We start from the raw sequence: 21466 nt of genomic DNA, 5'->3' as shown, positions 1-21466 counted from the left end.
AAGGTAGGGAAGAAAAAATTCTGGCTGAGACCCCACGTGCCTGATTTGACATCCAGGCAGCTGACAAACAATTAGAGCCTATATAAGTAGCTCTCTGAACCAGGCTCGCCCCGGGATTAAGCCACAAATGAGCCGCACATCACGGCTTATGTTTCTTAAATGGAAAGCGAGTGTGTGTGTGCGTGTGGAGGCAGGGTGTTATGCGTGTTGAACACGGCGAGAAAGTGAGTTTGGAGTGTAGGTGTATGTGGGCTGTGTGACATTTAGCAGATTGGTGTTATTACCAGTCTCTGGCCTTAATATATCTTGAACACCTCTCGAAGAAATTTGTGATTCTGTGTGTGCAGACCTTCGTATTGCTGTTAATATGTAGGTACACGCTATTGTACAACCATCTGCCTATACCCAACACACGTGAATATGTGTAACTGCTCACTTTACTGCTGTGATATTGCCGGTTCTCCGTTGTATGTATGTTTGACATTTCATAATTGCATCATTACTCGCTCAGTCTCCTCCTGCAAGAAGCGGGTGCATCGCAATTGGCAGAACATGCTACACGCAGACAGACACTTGCCCTTGATTATGGACCTGGGTGGAATGGCTTCCTCATCAGGCTGTCTTGATTCACCCCAGCATGTGGGGAGACACATGCTGCTGCGGGTGAATCTAATTGATTGGATGGCACCCAATTCCCAGGTCCAAGTCTCCTCCGGCAGCCAGAGTGAATCTATCCAAGTGAAGGATGAGCTTAGGCGTCGGTCGCCCCCCTAATAGATTGGCATCGGCTTCTTCCCATATGCCTCTTGTATCACCCTCAGACATCTCCGGGTGCAAGTTGGCCGAAGCACAGGGCACAAAGTGACACTGCCTGGATCTTCCCCGATCAGAATTGTGAAAACGGGCAGAAGTAAAATGAGACACATCCTGCACTAGGTAGCTGTTAGCAAAATATGCAATATTCAATAATGTTGTTGAATGGAACAAATTGCTTCCAAACATTCTTTTATTGCACAAATTGAACATGGAATGATCACAAAAGGCACCAATTAGAAAAAGAGTGCTAGCTTCATTTTAAAGTGGAGTTTTCTTCTGAATTTATCTTTCAACTAATCAAAATTCCCAGAGTGCAATATAATAATAAACAACAATATTGTGCAGCCTTATCTTGCACCAAATGCTACGTACAATTGTATCATCGTTATATTTCTACTTCTGAAATGTACACTTATCCTGTCTTCTCCTGATGGACGATTGAAAGACATCTGGTTGAAAGTGGGATAAAAATATTGGGTTTCCCAGAGTTTGGTGTTTTACAACAAAAATCTTGTTTCAACAGGTCAAGCTCCCCTCTCTCGGAGAACACGAGTGCCATTTCAAAGCTTATTGGATGAAAGTCTCATTTGCCCTTGGCTGCCAAAGATGACGTTGCCATGGAAACAGCTTCTACTGTTATCAATCATCGACTGTCTGGCAGGTAAACCACCTTTTTATATGAGTAATGATTATTTCTTGTTTGGACATTTAGAGTTGCTAGATGATAGCTGAAGAGCCGAAAATAATGCCTGTGTCAGAGATGATAGGATGGCCCACGTTTAAAGGGGCACTCCTCAGTATTGACTTCCATTCACAACACAGACACAATACTCTCAATCCTCCTCCTCCTCACTACTCTGTGATAGCAACCTGATGAGAAGGCATTGTTTATTTTTCTTTTAATTATTTATTCACACAAAACACAGAGCAAAGACTATCATGACTGTTACCTAAAGATATGTTTTTTCCAAATGATATTCATCACTCAGTTAATGTGAACAAATAACAAATCAAAGATTGCCCCTCTTAAAGGTCCCATGTAATGCTTTTCCGGTTATTACCCGTCCCCTTGTGTGTTATGAAGGTTTTTATGCATGTAAACGGTCTGCAGAGTCACAAACCCTCAAAGTACACCCTGTAGCGAGTAAAACTCTAACACAGAAAATACCTGTCTATGCTGCCACAGAACGCCTCTTTTTCCATTGTTTTCTTCCTGGGTAGGTGACGTGCCCATACCCAAATTGGTCCAAATGGACCAATCCGTGGAGCCGTTACGTTACGTCCGTGGAGCCGTTACGTTAAGTCCGTGGATTGGTCCAAATTGACCAATCCGCGGACTTCCTCACACACACACACTCAATCTTTTCTCAGCTGCATCTCCGCCAATTTCTCCTCCCTGAGGCGGCGAGACTGTGAGTCGGTGTGTGAGCACACACACAAACTCCCAGCCAGGCTGCGGGTGTGTGTGTGTGTTCGGGCTTGTTTCGGGCTGGGTTTCGCTGTGTCTCGCTGTCTCGCAGACGGCCACTGGGCTCATAGGGAGGGGGGGGCAGGAGCTCCAACAAGCCGTTTAGGACAGAGAGTGAATACACATACTATACAGAGATGCTGTATAGTAATAACCAATGTGATTTTGGAAAATTGCACAATTTAAATACCTCAACAATGGAATTATGATCAGTTGAAATGGCCATGACATGGGACCTTTAAGTCTTATTTTAACTTATAATATACAACAATATACTAAAGCATTATTATATTTTATCAAATGGAAAATTCAGAAAATGTTTTGCTGGACAAGCAACATTTCTTCTTTTAAATTCACAGGAATGTCATCCTGTTAAAGTTATTCAGCCTTTTCTTTAGGAAGAATCTGCATTTTTGTTGCAAGATTAAATGAAAAGTATTGAGTCTCTCCCAATGTTTACTAATGTCCATCCTCCTATTATAACTGAGTGTCCTATTTCCTCCAGAAGAATGGGGGAAATGTGCAGGCCAAACTTTCCTATCAAAATGGGCACGTTTCTTCGGTTTTGCTCAAGCTGTCACTGTTTTTCTGACAGATTGTTTGGACAGTGGATCGTACCATGGTCCAAGATGGAGGATGGAGCCAGGTGACTTGTTCATTCCTGTCGACTCCATAGAAGAAGAAGCTACTCTGACCTGTGATGCTAAGGGAACGCCATCTCCTCAGTACAGGTGAGAAATCGTTCAAATGAGGGCATGTGTGAGATAAAGAAGCAGCACGTCATATGAGGTGTATCTTTACTTAAACTCTTACGCATTGTGAAAATCAACAATCGCAAATTTGTTATAGAAATATAAATAGCAGCAGAAGAACGTTATAATATTATCAGAAATTACCATCATCAGTTATTGCTTTCCTTGGTATGAACCTAAAGGAAGTCAAGTGCAGAATCAGCAGCTCGCCTTTCTCTTTAACTTCGTCCCTGAAAGTGTTTTCATAGCAGCTGTCGATGTCATAAGAGGACCTTGTTTCATATAAAGTAAACATAACCTTTGTGTGCGTGGGGACATACAATCAGCTTGAAACCGTTACACATACAGTACATATATATTATTTATACTACTGTCAGCCTTGCTGCTCAATTCATTCACAGTAATGAAGATAAGGATTTAAAAGAAGATTCTTCACATGGCATAAGCACGTCCTTGCTTCCCTTTTCATTTTCTCTAAATTAAACTGAAACGCTTACAGACACTCAAAGCAGGCGCGTCATTATGGCTTCACTCATTCATATTGACTAACACGCTGCCAATCTTCCTCTTGTCTCGCCAGATATTATCTTAGCGACACACGTGTAGCATCTTAATGCATCTTAAAGCCCCTCTTTTAAAATGCTGTGAGGCCGATGCACGTTGCTAGACACCATGTGGCACCAACAGACATTGATTACAAGTGTCTTTGGCGTTGAACAATAGAATTACTGCGGCACAGCCGGCACAGGCGAGATGAATGATAGCCGTGTGGAGTGCGTATGCTCATTATTTCAGGCTTTTCACATTCTTCGCCTAAGACCAGGTATTTCCATGTACTGATTTAAAGGTGAGATGAGCACGTTGTAACGCGGTGCCTTGTCAAGCTGGCTGTGCCCGGCTCTGCAAGCCCTCCGCACCTCTGTGGCTCTTCTCTTGAAGTGTAAATAGGCTCCCTCCCCTCTCGTCTCTGTTCTCCCTTCCCCTTTCCTCTGCCAGACCTGTCACTCAAAAAGAGATGAGTATTTTATAGTATGCACACTGAAGTGGCATTATTGCTCATGGGAGAAAGCCACAACTAGTTTGAAAAAGCATATTCTCCCCAGCCAGTCATAAAAGTGATGCAGAGGGTGACTTGCTTAACCTTTACTTGACCTGAGGTATAACGCCTGTGGCTCGGAGCTGCAGGATGATCCAGGATATCCAGTTTCTCTGTGGTCAGAGGGTCAGACAACACGTGTTCACAAAATGAGTCTCAAGCTGAGTAACTCAGTTTTGGGGTTGATATTCAATCACCTGCCCAATGTTCAGGCCACCACTGAGGCACTTTAGGTCAAAAAGAGGTGATGGAGCTAAATGCAGCTGTGTGGTCACAGACCCCTAAACACACACATGCATGTTTTAATAACAGAGTGAACCCTTAGGTGTTCATTGTACAGACGTTCACACTGTTCAGCTCTAAGAAGTAAAGTCAACCACTATACATACAGAAATAAAATAAGTCTAAATGTCTAGAGGAAGGCGGCAAGCACTCGTCGGCGTTCAATGGTTTGGGTATTCTGTAAGAAATTATTTTGGAGGTTAGACTTGAAAGCTTTTGGAAAGTTTGCCATTATGGCCTCCCTATCTTTCATTTTTTCTTTCATCACTTACGAGAAGTAGAATAAAGGATTGGCGCTGAAGGAGAGAAATTGTTCTTTTATATGCTTTGAGAAATATGATGGTAAATTCTTGAAAAGGGCTCTGTCCTTCAACCCATCAAAGCTCCGTGTTTCACTAGCATTTAAAAAGAGAAGTGTTGTGGTGACAAGAAGAAGAGAATGTATTTTCTAACTGAATATAGGGGCTTCTTTACATCCATTAATTAAACTAATTTCATTATTACATCTTTTAGGTGATTCATTTATTTAATAGCACAATCTGGTCCTGCTGCGCAAGGTATTATCTTTTCAAACTTCAACACTTAGCAGGCGCAATAGATGTAATGGAAGGTGAAAAAGAGTTTAAAAGGCATCCTTTGTTACATCAGCCCCTGCCAAGTGCTAATGTTTTGTCCTAATGAGAAGTCAAAGGTGGAATTTGTCACATTATGTAAATATAATGTGACAGAGACGAGGTTATTATGGGTAAGACTGATGATAATATCTATGATGGCTTCTAAAACCTTTATCTTATGCTTCCCTTAAATAGCAGAAGACAGCTTTGTGTATGATAGTCTAAGATTAAACTTTAATGATCCCTGCGGGGGGAAATGAGATCGCTGCAGCAGCAAATAGTGGTAGAGAAAAATAAAGAAAAATAGAATAGGAACAGAAAATACAATATAAATAATAAATGTGCAATTTAAGTGTAATATAAACCAAAAACACTGGAGCATGTTGTAGAATAATGGATAACAGAATTATTCGATTACAGGGACAAAACCATATTCAACAATCATCGAACATGTGCAGAATAGGATAGTGAGAACTATTCAGTTAATACAAATCTAAATTGACAATAATTTAGGACTGTGAAGAAAACAAGAAAAACAACAGAGGGAATTAAAATGCTTCTCAGTATATGTAGTCTTTTCCGAGCTACTTTATGACTTAGGAAACTTTGTTAGGAAAGTTGAATTCCAGCAGGAAAATAATAAATGGCTAAAAATCACACAAGTTCATGCTGTTCATGCTTCAACCTGCAAGCCTGTGAATTCCTCCACACCAGCACAAATGTTCAGTGTATTATTCTTACTTCAAGTGAGTTACTACAGTGAGTTGTGTTCCCCACTCACCTCCTGTCAGACCACCTTGGTTGGTAGAAAAGAAATGGACGCTGCTTTTTTGCCAGGGACTGATGGTGTCTTTGCCCTCACAGATGGTCATTGAATGGGACTCTCATAAATCTGGGCCTGGATCGCCGGCGGCGTCTGTCTGGGGGCAACCTCATTATAAGCAGTCTGGACCGCTACCAGGATGTAGGAATGTACCAGTGCATGGCGTTCAACACTGTAGGAGCGATTCTCAGCAGGAGAGCCAGTCTGCAGTTTGCCTGTAAGTTCACGTCACTTTTTATTAAGAAATGGGATGGTAGTGTAACCGCACTTAGAAAAATAATGCCGACGCACACCAAACTAGGTGGGCGACGCTTGTAATATTTATGAGTGCTACAACTGTGAGGCGATGTTAAATGCTGAAGTGGCATGGGGGCAGTTTTAGCGTGACGTCTATTCTTTACTTATGTTCGTTCTTGCTAACTAAGAATGAATACTTCATTTCACCTTGCTTAGCTTTATCAGAAATGTCATTGGTGTTTTATGTCATGTACTCTGGGGGGTAAATAAGTCAACCAAATTGTGTTGGGTATGACAAATACCTCAATAAGGACTCAATGCTGTGTTAATGTTGACTCCAACATAATATGTCGGTTTTGAGTAATGGAAATTAATAAAACTAACGGTACAAACATTTTTTGTACAATTATATTGCCATACAAATAAGACAAACTGTGATTTCTCTCACATCACATACACGTGGTGGTGAAAGCAGCAAACATCTCAAATGAGTAAAGAAATAAGTACTTATTGTTAATGTACTATTAATTGGACTTCAATTGTTGTAGATAACAAGAAAGTATCTTTTCACACCTTCTGTGTCTGGCCTTGCCGACATTTTTGGTTGTATTTCAAGCTTTTAGACATGCACTGCTGAGACATAATGACATAACAAACTCAACAACCCATTGTGCAGAAATAATGTCTTTGTTACACTATATAACACCTTGCTGATAGGATTTTTTTTGTTATGAAATCTGTTATCACCTTCAAATGAAAATAGCCCAAATGAAAACTTTGAAACTGATTGAAGAGAAGTTTGTGGCTTATATAGAGTAACCAGAAGATATCTTCATTGCCTAATATTACCAGGGGTTAGTGGAAAAACTTGACGCATTTGTGATGCTCATCATTTCCATGCACTGGATAATATATGTTATAATACTGTTTTTTGTGGTTTTCAGTTTATTTCTAAGCCATTACCAGGGGCAAGACTGAATAGTTGGTTGTTTAACCTACAGCAGTTATTGTTCTTATTTATTATTCAGACCTGAAGGTTGATGGTATTATGTTTACTGCAATATGTGAAATATGACCAAACTGTTGGTTTTGTGTCCTTGTGGTTGCTATATATTGTATGTTGTCGTTTTTTCCCCTGAACTACTATAACAAGAAACTTAAACACAAGCGCTTTGACATTATTGTCAATTGGTGTACGAAAAAAAGGATAGCAATATATATGTTATATCTCCCTGCACTTGTGCTCATACCTACAAGCCTCTTCTCAGTCTGAACCTGTTTCATTCACTGCATAAGTGCAATTCTCCTGACACTATCCTTATGTGCTTGTGTGAGAGTCTTGCTGTAAGCACTCCGATACATGTGAGCTCCTGCGGTGATCTTCCTTTTCATTTTTGTTTCCCTCAGACTTAGATCATTTCAAAGTCCACACCAGAAGCGCAGTGTCAGTCCGTGAGGGACAAGGAGTGGTGTTACTTTGTGGAACGTCCACTTCCTCAGGAGGTAAACCTTCATCCTGGCTTCAAACTGTGCAGTTGTTTAAAGTTGAAGTGGCTTGTAGAATAAAGTATACCATTGCCAGCATTAATTCACCTTTTTTACCATCACATTTAAAAATCTCTTTTTCTTCCAGACCTTACGTATGCATGGGTCTTCAATGAGTACCCTTACTTTGTTCAACAAGACAATCGGCGTTTCGTCTCCCAGCAGACGGGAAATCTTTACATCGCCAAGGTGGACCCCTCAGACGTGGGCAACTACACTTGTGTGGTGATGAACAGCATCACAAAGGGCAAGGTTCAGAGCTCACCTACATCTCTGATCCTCAGGACAGATGGTAAGAAGCCCAGCTCAAGGCCGCGATGTGACAAGTGTGCCTCACAGCCATGTATTAGGGACCTTTCCTTTGAAGGTGGCTTTAATCATCGCACTTGCATGAGTGCTCTTTGTCGTGTCGAGCCTCGCTGTCGTTGAGTCACCGAGCGCTAATGCTTGTAAGTAAATAGTTGCTCCTCAATGTAGGCCAGCAAACAAAGCACCCAAATCTCCTCTTTGCTGACTTAGCTCTCTTATAATTTCGCATTGCTTTTAAAAGCTTTTCTCTGTGCTTTCACATGAATTCTCCAGCCCGGTTCTCTTTGGTCTGTTGTTCTATTCTCTGTTACGCCTTCATAGAAAGAGTGAATAAAGATTGCCTTCCAATGAATAAAACATAAGCCATACGTCACTGGACCATTACATTGAGTGTTCTGGTGGCTCAACCAGTTAGTTTCCACTCAGTGTACTGTATGTGGCTGCATACATTTAACTCTCATCGCATCATTTTATGATCCTAGCCTTGACTGTCTTAAATACTGTTACAAACAATAAAACACAAGGGGTTGGGAGCTGCCCACTCAAGCTTTGAAATAATAGACTAACAGCCAGACTAGCACAAAAGACAATATTTCAAATTCTACTCTATCTATTCCACCAAGAAGATATTTAAATTATTCCTTGCTGGTGTTTCACGGCGCTCTGGCGACATTTAAGTGATGTACTACTTGGAGTTTGCCCGCGAGAGAATGTTTGCTCATGTGTCTTTTATTTCTCCTCTGTTAGTTTTACAGTGCGATTGTTTGGTCCATAATGCAAACCATATTGCTTGTAAGTCATGAATAATGGAAGACTGAGCAAGTTCTTGTGCCTGCTCTTCATAGGAGTGATGGGCGAATACGAGCCGAAAATAGAAGTTAATTTCCCAGACAATGTACCCGCATCAAAAGGATCAACAGTTACGCTGGAATGTTTCGCCCTTGGGAAGTAAGCTGGATTCCTTCAAGCATGTTTTCAATCTTCCGCTGTCTTTCATTCCAGACATCTGGATTTCTATAAAGTAATGTTGCTTTGGCAATTATATTTTTTAGAGTGTGGCATCAAGCCATGATTGGTCTGAAAGCCATGTGAGACTGCATTATTTGTTGTCAGATCAGGGTAACTCTAAACCATTCTTCCGCCAAAAAAGAAATACAGTGACTAGGCTTTAAAGCTTCATCAAACACTTTATCGCAGGATTACAGAGACCTGCAACCTGAGCTGCAATCTTAAAAGTTCAAAAGGACTTGAATCGGGATCTCCGCTGAGGTTTAATTCCTCTGTGTCTTTCAGCCCTGTCCCAGAAATCACCTGGAAGAGAGCTAACGGCGTTCCCTTCCCCAGCAAAGTCAAAATGAAGTACTCTAATGCCGTGCTGGAGATACCCAGCTTCCAGCAGGATGATACAGGAGGATACGAGTGTGTAGCTGAGAACAAGATGGGCAAGAACATAGCCACCGGTCGGCTGGCCTTCTATGGTAAGACATATTTTCTTTTACTTGCTATGACAACAAAAAACATTGTACCGATTAAGTTATAATGTGTGAGATCTTTGCTATGTTCCATCTGTCATATTCTTAATGTAATACTGCTGCTGTCAGTGTCAAAATAGTTGTTATTTGGTAATACGATAATTTATGTTAACAGCCTATTGTTATTTACAAGTGATTTTCTTTCTTTCCACGCGGTTAGTGTTAATTTTACTGCAGTTTTACAATTTTTGGCATCTTGACTTACCTCAACTGCTGTTCCTTTTTGAAAGAGGAAGAATGACACTTTTGAGTGCAAATGCATGTAAAGTCAGCTGTGCCGATTGTTATGAGCACAACACTCTACCTGCTACATATTCTGTAATGTTGTAAATGTGTAAGAGAAAAAAAGCTAGAAAGTTGTGTGCTGGATGTGGGAACAGACCCAGGGTGATGTTTATTAAACACAGAATGAAGGTAGCTGTTCATGACAGCTTCCTGCTTTGTGGCGTAGCGTTTCATGCTAATCTTGACTTGCCACAGGCAGCTGACACATTTAAGTGATGAAGCTGAGTGAAACCCTAGATTCACTCCTCTCTCCCCTTTAAAGACAAACCTATTTTCTCACTTATTGGAGCTGTCACTCTATTCATGCTTTCCTTTGAACTATTTTCTCAAATTCAATTTTCAAAATGTAGGCCTAAACAGGTTTTCTTAAGAACGATTGTATTGGTCCTAAAATAAATGCTCTACCACTTCAAATATTAAAGAGGTTTATTTACTTTTGGTTTTTGATATCATACCAGCTTCTTAAGATTTTAGGATTTAGATTTGGCTCGCTTTAGAGTTACATTCAATTATGATTTATTTTGCACGATGGGGAAGTGCAAACTCAAGCAGACGTGGATCAGATCAATAAATGCCCATTCCTAAAGTAATGAATGGAAATACTTTTTTTTTAATGCAAATGTTCCTTCATACTTCTGCCAGTATAACTGCAAAATAAAAATGTTTCTATAATTTAAATATGTAACTTAAGAAGGTCTTAAAAAGTCTTCAATTGAACTTCAAACCTGCAGAAACCCCAGAGATGTTATGCTCCTTAAGTCTGTCTTCCTGGTTCTCCGACATTTCACTGGTTCATATTTGTGTTCCCTCAGCCAAGCCTCAGTGGATCCAGGCCACGAAGGACACGGCCCTGGCCATAGAGGAGAGACTTTACTGGGACTGCCGAGCCAATGGCAAGCCCAAGCCCGCCTACACGTGGCTGAAGAATGGCCAACAGCTTCTCTCTGAGGTAAATGACTGCCCGTCTTCTGCCACCTACCAATGTTTCATTTTTAAAGACTTAATCCTCATCTTCAGCGCATCCTTTCATTTTAGAGAGCCTGGCATCAAGCACGCGGCTGTTTTTCCAAGTGCAATTCAGAGTGAGATGAGAGGCGAGTGTAAACGTCTTGCTGAGGTGTGCCAGTGATGAGACATGGATGTAACTGTCTCTTATTCCGCTCTACCTTGGCAGATTACACAGTCTTAGAGAGTGGATCAGTGTAGTCCCTCCGAGATTGCTCCATTTCATCTGAATGGAGTCGGTGGTTGTTTTCATTATTCATGGTGCATGTTTTAGCTCCTCCAGATTTAGGGACAATGGGTTTAATCTACTGTGAAATATGCTATACGGCTGCACACCTTACCCAGGACCACCAGGGACATACATAGCTTTCAACTTGACTTGACTTCAATATGCTGCTGTTGCTTTATCTTCTCAGCAGCATTTGGTAATGCTCAATGCAAGCACCTGCTTCTATAACAACAACAAAAAGCCTTTTTTAAATGTCATTCTATGATTTGATTTTAACAATACATGTACTGTTGCAAGATCAAGAACATGATTGTTTAACTAAAAGGCAGTATTGTTTACTTTTCATGATATCAGTTTCAGACACAATGTAAGGCTTATGATAAGCATACTTTTGTGTAAATGTATAATCTTTAATTCAAAGAGAGAGCTTAATCATCACACGCTAAACAGAAACAATATACGATTGGACCATAATGTGTGTAGTTGCATGGATTGAGTTACATACAGTAAGGGTTTTAATGAAAAAACGTTACATGTTTCCCCTCAATAAGATATATCCTGGCTTAATCATTCATCAGAAATAAAATATATATATATATTTATAACAGGATGCTGAATTTAGCCACATATACACACATTTTGCACACATAGTTTTCACTACAGGATATTATTACAAGCTGGTTAACATGATAGTGAGAATATTTGAAAAAAAACATGTTGTTTGTGCACTGACTCTGATTCATTCACGGCAACATAATCCTGATTTGATCTTCGCCCATTGACATTGCCTCTAACCCAATCCAATTCTTATTGAGCTTTGCCAGAGCGCGCTGAGCAAAGCAAAAACCTACCTTCAAGTCTTAAGCAATAATTGCTTTCTTTCATCCTTTTCTTCACAGGACAGAATCCATGTGGAGGACGGCATCCTGTCAGTGTCCGCGCTGACGCTATCTGACGCCGGCATGTACCAGTGTGTGGCTGAGAATAAACATGGCGTCATATATTTCTCTGCTGAACTAATGGTTTTAGGTACGGTGGCATTTATCTCTCCTTTAAATCCTCCAATCATTGTTGCCGAAGAATCTTAAAGGTCATCTTACTGTCATTCTTAAAGGTTGTCTGGATTAGTAGATAATGGGGTCAGCGAGGAGGGTTTGATGGGGCCAAACACATTTAAAAAATATTTTCCCCTTCATGATATCCTGATTTACTTTGAAGTTAAGGTGAGGATTGGGTAGTTGATTCAAAATGAATGACAAAAATGATCTTTATGAGTAAAACCAATTAAAGATGCAACATTGTTGGTCCCTGTAAATCCATGTTCTTTATACAAAGTGGAACACAAATCACCAGTAGTAATTGGATTTTATATTTATTTTCTCCCATCACAAATGTTTCAAATGTCTGTCTCCATTACTTTCCAATTTGATGATTTTCCCAGATCAAACTGAGGCGTGCTTCAAATGCCCTGTGAGATTTTCTGCAGGCTTGTACTAAAGTCAGTTTACTGTTTCCCATCAGCCTCTCCGCCAGACTTCACAGGAAACGTCCTCAGAGCTTTGCTCAAAGCCAAGGCAGGAACTACAGTGACTTTAGAGTGTAAACCCCAGGCCTATCCCATCGCCAGCATCTTATGGAAGAAAGGAAACCTCCCTATCCACACCAACGACAGGTAATGACTGAACTGAACCTGCTTTAATTAAGCCAGAGGACCGATGGCTGTGATAGGAATGTACAATTAAAGGTTTCCCATCGTATGTTTTCAACCTTGTTAAGTCTAAACGATCAATATCCCCCTTCACTTACACTGCTTCTCGTTGCCTATGATAATGAAGAACAAAGACAAAATCAGAATTAGAGTTTATCTAATGACAAAATTATCTTTTGTTCTCTGAAGTTGGATTGCAAACGGGTGTCTCTGTTTGCTTTAGGATCACACTCTCCCCAGATGGAACATTGAGGCTTGCCAACGTGAGCAAGTCTGATGCAGGCAGCTATACGTGCTTCGCGAGGAATAGATTTGGCATGTCAAGTACAACAGGACGGCTCCTCGTTACCGGTAAGCTCCACTGTGACATAGCAGAATGTTTATGCATCCCACTTAGTTAGCAGAATTTATCTCTCAGTATGGATTAACGCAAGGGAGAGTTACTGTGGCGCAAAGAGTCGATAACTGGTGGGTGGAAACATAAACAAACTTCAGGTTTTCCTCTGAGGAGCGAGTCAGAAACTTTAGGAGCTGTCTATCCTTCAAGGACTTTACAAAATTAAATAAAAGCCTGAAATCATTTTTGGTATATTATTTTAAATGTCATTTTTGTTTATTTATTGATTTGAAGGGGTGTAATGGTTACTCAAACTCGACTGCAACTTAAAAAAAAACCTTTTTGTCTTTCAGTTTAATTCCATTGAGTTGTTAAGTGCGGCTGCAATAACGCACTTGGAAGGTGTTTGAAAAAATACTCTATCATTGTTTTCTTCAAAGCAGTTGAAACAACCAATTTACTGCAACAAATGAAAGTGCCCTGAGTGGAGGCAATGAAAGCGTTAGTGAGGAGGTGTTACAGATGCTGTTGTTGTCGAGCGTGTGCTTCCAGTGGAGTGTTAGTAAAGTGTTCTCTTATTGGTTTTATTAATGTGCTGAACACTATTGTCTGCCACTGTAACTGCCAGTTGGGAGGGTATTTCTTTCAAGGCCATAATGCAGTCAGCGGCACAGAGCCACGACCCAGACATTGATTATTACTAGCTTAAGAACTAAGGGGACATTTTTACATGTAATTTCCTTACCCCTCAAGATTCTACTCTATAAGGTAAGATGTAAGAGTGCAAATCCTCTTGCTTTGTGCTGCACCTTCTTTATTTGATTCTAGCAGATTCATTATCTTGACTTTTGAAGCACGGCAGACTTAGTCAAATTATTGCTTTTGTAGACTTTGAAGCAACGCCCCTTCATTTATGTTCTGGATGCACAGAGCAGCCCATTACATGAAGTTTTATCTGATCCGCACTGTATTGTAATTGCTATCAGGATTTCAGGAGATTATTCTAGTGGTGTCAGCTTGGAGTATTAGGCCATTTTAGTAGTGGCAGGCTGGTGTTATCACATTATTCCACTTAAGACTTTGATGAGACCTTGCTTTATATAGATAATTCCCTGCCTGTGACTAAGTGTATTATAGCGCATGTAGCCTCACTGTTGAACCCAGAGGTGGGAAGTAGTGGAGTACAAATACTTCGTTACTGTACTTAAGTACATTTTTCTGGTATCAGTACTTTACTCCACTACTTATTTTTCTGAAGACTTCCTGATACCTGAACTTTAAACTTCTTATATTTTCAAAACAGGCACATTACTTTAGTTTTAATCTGTGTTTGGTGGCATGATCATTATTAATGATAACTTTGTCATTTTGCCGTTGTTCAGCATCGAAACATTCATTAGCTAACAATGACATTATTGTTCTATTAATATAAAGTGAGGTCAGTTACTTTATAAAACAGATGGTAGTTATGGGTACTTTTTACTTAACTACATTTCAAAGTCCATACTTCTTTACTTTTACTTGAGTAAAGAAGTTTAGTCAGTACTTCTACTTTTACCAGAGTATTTTTAAACACGAGTATCTGTACTTCTACTTGAGTAAAGGATGGTTGTACTTTTGCCATCTCTGGTTGAACTTCTATTGCAGAAAATCAACAATACACTGCTCATCTCGTTTCATGTCGCAATGAATATCTTATGATCTGTGTTAGATTGGCAGCCGCCCTGTGAGAAATGACTCTCTCTCAATTTTTCAAACACATTTTTTTCGGGCAGATCCAACCAGAATCACCCAGGGGCCCGTGGACATGGAGATCATAGTGGGCGAGAGCATCGTGTTACCCTGTCAAGTCTCCAGTGACCCCGTCCTTGACGTTTCTTTCTCCTGGGCCTTCAACGGACAGCTGATCGCCAAGGGAGAGGGTCACTTTGAGCTAGTGGGTGGGGTGAGTGACCCCGCAGTCATACTTCTTCAAAACGTGCGAATGGGCAGTTGGCACCTCTCCCCATCTTGCTTCACTTCATCCCTGCCATTAGTTAAAAGAGACAGCATGTGGTTTGACACCCTGGTATTTCTTGGAGAGATTTGCTGTGGTTAGTTTTGCTGCAATGGGTGTGATACCATCCTTTTTTGCAATTCTAAAGAGTCTCCTTGGAGGCATTACAGGCTGTGGGAATGTGAAGATGTTTAAAAAGGAAGCTCTATTAAACCATTCAGCCCCTCTCAGCTTCCAATAGTACGTTTGTGAATAGAACCATGGTTATGCTATGTCAGAATACACATGAAACATCATGTAGTTATGCCTTAGTTGCTCAGCCACTGTGACAGGTTGTCCTCTTTTTAAGTACACTTCCCTTACATGAGCTCACCCTTCTGAAGTAATCTATTTTCAATACTTTGGTTGCTATTCAATTCTTTTCAAATCCTTTTTTGACATAGCTTGCTGCTCCATAACAGAAAAGGAATACATATTGTTAGAGGTGTCTTGGCAGAGCCCCAAATGACAAAACATTTTCATAACACCCTCAGACCTTTAGAGATTAACCATTCTTCCTTGTGTGTGTTTGACTGACAATGTTCTTATCTGTAAAGAGACTCCCCCAGAAATGCTAGAATGTCCCCAGTCCAAAGAGATTATCAACTTAACTTTGCTGCTTCAAGGAATTTAATTTCCATAATTAAACCACGTTGGCTCTACTGCCACATTTTCCTGCCAATACCAAGAGAACGATTTCACCACTAATTTACCGTTTGCTGCTTACGGGTGTCCTCTCAGATGAGAATCTAGAGGGCCTTTTTTTCCTCTCCAATCGAGCAAAAACTGGCTGAATTCAAACGTATTAGCTTAGTTGTGTAGTTTCTTGCAGCAGGTCTTGAAGGCGATGATGATGACCTCTGCAAAAAGCGAGAAGAAATAGCAAAAGCCTTTTCAGACACAGAAGTTCCATTTGCAGCATACAACTTCTGTGATTTTTGGCCGTGATGCTTTTCATCGGGATTCATCTTGGACAGAAGTATGCGACTAAAAGGTTCTGTCATATTCAGGATATTTTCATAATGCTCGCCTTTATGGCTGCGACTTCAAGAAATGTCGAGACGCACAGTATGTCTAAAAATATCTTGGTTATTAAATATCTTTAAAAACAGGCTTTTCTGCAAAGTTAAATAACTGAAAGATCTGCAAACGCTCAGCTATTTACTGCACCTTATATATGCTTCGCTGCATTCTTTAATAAGCTGTCACAGGGTCTGTTATCTTTCATGCTACATAAAGCTTTCTCTCCCCCCATGTAGAGAACAGCAGGGGATCTGATGATCAGGAACATTCAGCTTTACCATGCCGGAAAATATATCTGTGTGGTGGACACGGACGTGGAGAGCCTGTCAGCCGTGGCTGTATTGATTGTCAAAGGTAAGAAAACCTCTTCTCTGCTCTGCAGTTACTAATTAAAGCGGGGCTTATAGCCAGGATTTTTTTTAGTTCCTCTTTTAAAAAGAAGTGGAAATAAAAACTCTACACTTAACTGTAAAGGGTGGACAGTAAATGGACTGCACTTATATAGTGCTTTTCTACCTTAACGGACAAAACGCTTTCCAATTTGCCTCTTGTACACCCATTGACACACACACACACACACACACACACACACACACACACACACACATTGGAGCTGCCATGCGAGGCTGTCCTGTCCTTCGGGAGCAACTTAGGGTTCAGTGTCTCGCTCAAGGACACTTGGACATATAATAGCCGTAAAGTGGCTGATAGATGTAGCCAACAGCCGACAATAAAAAGATGTCTGCACTCTGTAAGGGTAACCAAATAAAACCTGTGTTGCAAAACAAATAAAAGGAAATATATATTTTGGAGACATTATATGAATATACTTTACTGAGAATATAAAGACTGCTCGACTGCCAGGGCGTATAATGTTCACTTAGGGTTTTAAACTCAAATGGTTTGTGTCTCAGCCAGTGATTGCAGTGCAACCAAAATGCCCATATCCTCATGAAAATGATTCTGGATGTCATCACAGAATCCACAGTTTTTATGTCCTGATTATTCCTGGTAGCAGTCGCTTGATTACATCAAATAGCGGAGGCTTGCTTTTCTTTTATATTGCTTTCAGGGGTATTTGTGAGAGCAGAGAATTTGAAGAAACTGTGTGAAAATGTTCTCTCTCTCTCTTTTTAATGACCAATTTTCAATATTGTTGCAATGTACTTGACAGTACAATGTTTAGATGCCTGTCTGTGCTCACTCATGCAATATGTAGTGCTCCGGAGAGACACGATTGTCAAGAGCTACATTGGGTAGAACAAAATAGAACAACTTTTGTTTTGTGTTTTCGGGGAGAGGCAGATTTGTGTTGCTTGAGTGAGAGGAGGGATGTTTCTGGCTTCGATCAATATGTCAAATAGCCCAGCAAATTGACACTACGCAGATATGTTGAATGTCAGATGAGGTGAGCAATGATATTGGTGTCAACATTTGAAACGGTTGAATCCATATCTTTATCTTCTAAAGATACCCACCAATGACTCGGTGTTAAAGATCTTCTAAGCAAATGGCATTAATAAGCACTCCTGTCCAATTGGCTGAGGACTAAGTAGAAAAAAGGCTGTTTTTCAAGCAGAAGCAATATCAAGGCCCTGGAAATGGATTGGCCCAGTATTGACTGGAGAGAAACTTGTCTGTGATTCAGATTGTGCATTATTTACACTTCCTGCTCACGGCAGCTGTCATGGATGTCTCATTGCTTGGATCGAACAGCTCCAAATGTTGGGCGACAAAGCATGAAGCCGGATAGAAAACCAGTCATGAGGGGCAGAGAATGGATTCGCTTGATCACAGCTGAACACCAACTAACAAACTGACAGTGATCACATGTCCAGTGTCCTGTTGGGAGACCCCCACTACCATTTTTACCCATGAAAAATAAAAGACACATTATTTCTAATTATATTCAAAATACCATATTAAGCATAACAAAGATACAATCTGTGGTCATCTAGTTTACACACACTTGTTCTCTCACTAATGCCCAGGTTGTGACACATCAATCTCTGAGATGCCGCATCAGTATAATGGACAGTTAATAGTAGTACTCACATACTACCTATGTAAAAGTATGAATGCAACAATAAAATAATACTTTATTGCCTTTAAAAATCCTCCATACAATGTTCTACTTAAGTTAAATTAGGTAACTTCCCATCATCGGCAAAATATTCATTGTTTTTGTGAATTTTGTGAAGTATTAGACTTTTCTTTTACATTCTGACTCATCATGGTGCTATGTATTTAGTTATAACTACTTAAATTAACTTTTAGGTAGCAGTGTGCAGTGGTTCCCAACCTGTGGGTCTGTCCTCTTCAAAGAGTCTAATCTAAGGGGTTGTGAAATTATTAATGTGATGGAATAGAAGACAAAAAATTGTCCACATAGATCTTTTTTATTTTTTATTTGAATTGGACAATGTGACTGTTTTTGGATCAAATAGATTGTTTAAGTGGAACCATCTGAGTCACTCTTTTGGTGCTACTGCAAACTTTTTTTATTAAATACATTTATTGAGTAAACATATTTAGTAACACATTATTTTCAACATGTCGCTGTCGGAGTCTGGATAATTAAAAGGGAACATGCTGTATTTATTGGAACTACTTTCGACCAGAGAATTGTCCTGTGTTGTTTGTATTATCTCAAGCAATGGGGATGCTGCATCGGGAGATGTTGCTTTTGATTCTTTTAAATTGTAATTTTTAAAAGCCGGGAGAAACCCATAAAATAATCAATTCTGCTCTAATTTATTATGGGGTGGAAGCAAACATCACAGAGATAGATAGCTCAAGGCTTGACAAATAAAACCTTGTCTACTTGGCTATATATACTGTGAGAGTGTAGGAGAGTGTCTGCATTTGAATGTGCTCAAAGAAATGCTATTTTAATGTTAAGACAACACTTTGAATAACGCATCACTCATTTAACTGTGATCATAATTGTGCCAGTGTCATTGCGCTGGTAGTTGTGTGAATCACAGCAACAGCTATTCACTTTAATGATCATACTTGAAGTAATGTGTATTATTGGTGTTATTGGCAATGGAAACATATATTACAATCACATAATATTAGCTGGTGACAGTGATTTTGAATGCTGTCTCCTGTCTCGCTTCACTCCTCTCGCAGCAGTGAAGGTCAATGATAATCGCTCCCGACACAAAGATTCTCGAGTGATCATCTGGGTTCTTGTTTTCCACAATGACAGAGGGAAATGTTTTAGATCCCTCTCCATGATACCTGGCAAACACTCCACCGGGTGGTGGTGGTTATGGAGAAGGTCATGTTATACCGAATACATCATGGCCATTAGCATTCAAACCACTTGGTGAGCACTTGAGCTTGTTTGACAGTTGCATTATCATCATCGTCCTGGAAGACATTACATAGAAATATACACCTAATACACAACAGTCAGTGCAACACAATGTGATTAATCATTATTATTTAATTATTTATAAAACAAATGATTATTTATATTCAATTCTGACATGTGCAACTCTTTATATTACAAATTTGGGAAATATTTAAATCAGATCAAAATCATTTCTGTAAGTGTTCATAATACCGCCAGATAATGATTTGCCCCGTGCCAAGTTCACGACAAAAGCTCAGACAGTGTGTCCATATTAATAACAGATCATTTGAACACCCTAAAGACAATGACAGCACCCTCTTGCCTCAGCCAATGAAATATAATTAAGAGGATAAGGAATTGATCCCTGATTGTGTGCTCCTTAATATGTGTTACTGAAGCCAGTGTATTAAAGTTTTTTTTTTTAATCAGGAGCTGCTAATGAGTTTTACAAAGATCAATATCACTAAAGCCATGGCTTTAAGGCCAAATGTATGTGGGCAGCACGCTCAATGCTTCTGTAAACTTAAAAATGTAGTTCAGCAGTTCCTTGTTTTGCATAGATGCATGTATTACGTACATCACAGCCCTGCTGCATGAACTATTGATTGTTTGTTAAAATAATTATTAAACGCCTTAATAATTAGAATATTTTTGCTTCACATTAGGAACTAGTACAGGGGCAGTGTGAGCAGAGCTGGGCGAGTTATTATTCTGCGGTCTGTCTCACAGCTCTCTAGTGGTCCATTATTTCTGATGAGCAGACACGTTCATTAGAACAGGAAACAGTAGATGAAGCCAAACTAAAACATCACACCGCTTAATTGGTGGAATAATGAAAATAAATGATAAAACTCTGGTTCTTCAGGGCTATGAGGCCCCTTTTCATCTTTTACCTTTTAATTTGACTCCCTGCATCTACTTGCGTCTGCTGTTTTATCGATCAATTACCGGAAAGACCATGAAAGGGAAGGATTACAAGTTTGTTGAATATTAAAGGAAAGTAATCCTGAATTAGCTTCTCATATCTTTGTAAAGGGCATACGTTCTCAAACTTAAAGGAAAGAAATCCTGACTTAGCTTCTCATATCTTTGTAAAGGGCATACGTTCTCAAACTTAAAGCTTTTTAAATATGTTTTTCTCTCTCTAATGTGTATTCTAAGATACAAATGAATAGTAATCAGTTGTTGCTCTATATATAGAGGTGTTTCTTATGCAAATGAGATTGCAGTTCATGTTTTGCTTGCAGTATGTGTGGTGTAGCGTCCACATTCTGCCATCTGGTGTGCGTGTGCGAGTACCTCACAGTGTCTTTTCTGTGATTGGGCCAGGCTCCCCCACCCCCCCAGACTCGGTGACGGTGGTGGAGGTGACAGACAGTACAGCCCAGCTGGCCTGGAGTCCCGGCAGAGACAACGGCAGCCCCATCACCAATTACCTCATCCAGACCAGGACTCCCTTCACCGTGGGATGGCAAAGGGTTAACACAGGTAGGCGGCACTTGAAGATGAAATTTCCTCTCATACCACATGTAATGTTACTCAGATAATTCATAGATCCCCGCAGGGAAATACTCTGACTTCTCTTCCGGCTTCAGCTGGGAGGTCAAAGCGTAGGGTCAGCTGCAGAACGAAGGCTCTGGAGAAGGGAGGGACTCAGGGTCTTACTCGAGAGAACTAGAGGTCATCGCCGCTGCTTTTACATGATCTCATTTAAACCACTGAAAGGACCTTTACACCTGACCAAACCCTTTTCATCTGCTCAAGTAAAGTCTCTGTGGAAGACATACGACTTTTGTTCCAATGGAGAGGGGAAAGCATTTATTTGAATAGTCTGGAGACACAAGCTTTCATTTTACCAGTGTATTACACTGGGACAGTGTTCATTACACAAGGGAAAACTGTAAATGAGTGAAAGTTAGCTTCAGGGTGCGTACGGGTGCTGGAAATCCTTGAAAATGCTTGAAATTGTACGAGGTGTTTTCAAGGTTTGAAAAGTGCTTGAATTT

The 21466-nt window shown here is 40.1% G+C and overlaps 1 protein-coding gene across 1 annotated transcript in view; it reads left to right on the top strand.

The window, feature by feature from the left end:
- cntn3a.2 (contactin 3a, tandem duplicate 2) overlaps window positions 1–21466 on the top strand; it is a 33101-nt gene that overhangs the window by 1833 nt on the left and 9802 nt on the right. Inside the window, exons 3-16 of the mRNA XM_034144626.1 lie at window positions 1340–1477; window positions 2880–3015; window positions 5893–6068; window positions 7496–7591; window positions 7722–7925; window positions 8788–8890; window positions 9236–9420; window positions 10572–10708; window positions 11893–12022; window positions 12515–12665; window positions 12925–13052; window positions 14814–14983; window positions 16333–16450; window positions 20790–20948. Of these exons, the coding sequence (XP_034000517.1) occupies window positions 1423–1477; window positions 2880–3015; window positions 5893–6068; window positions 7496–7591; window positions 7722–7925; window positions 8788–8890; window positions 9236–9420; window positions 10572–10708; window positions 11893–12022; window positions 12515–12665; window positions 12925–13052; window positions 14814–14983; window positions 16333–16450; window positions 20790–20948 (1948 nt within the window). The 5' untranslated portion in view covers window positions 1340–1422. The remainder of the gene's footprint in view (window positions 1–1339; window positions 1478–2879; window positions 3016–5892; window positions 6069–7495; window positions 7592–7721; window positions 7926–8787; window positions 8891–9235; window positions 9421–10571; window positions 10709–11892; window positions 12023–12514; window positions 12666–12924; window positions 13053–14813; window positions 14984–16332; window positions 16451–20789; window positions 20949–21466) is intronic.

This window comes from Trematomus bernacchii, unplaced genomic scaffold (assembly GCF_902827165.1).
Source record: "Trematomus bernacchii unplaced genomic scaffold, fTreBer1.1, whole genome shotgun sequence".
NCBI lineage: Eukaryota > Metazoa > Chordata > Actinopteri > Perciformes > Nototheniidae > Trematomus > Trematomus bernacchii.
The sequence above is the reverse complement of the archived record's forward strand: the minus strand, read 5'-3'. Positions and strand labels throughout refer to the sequence as shown.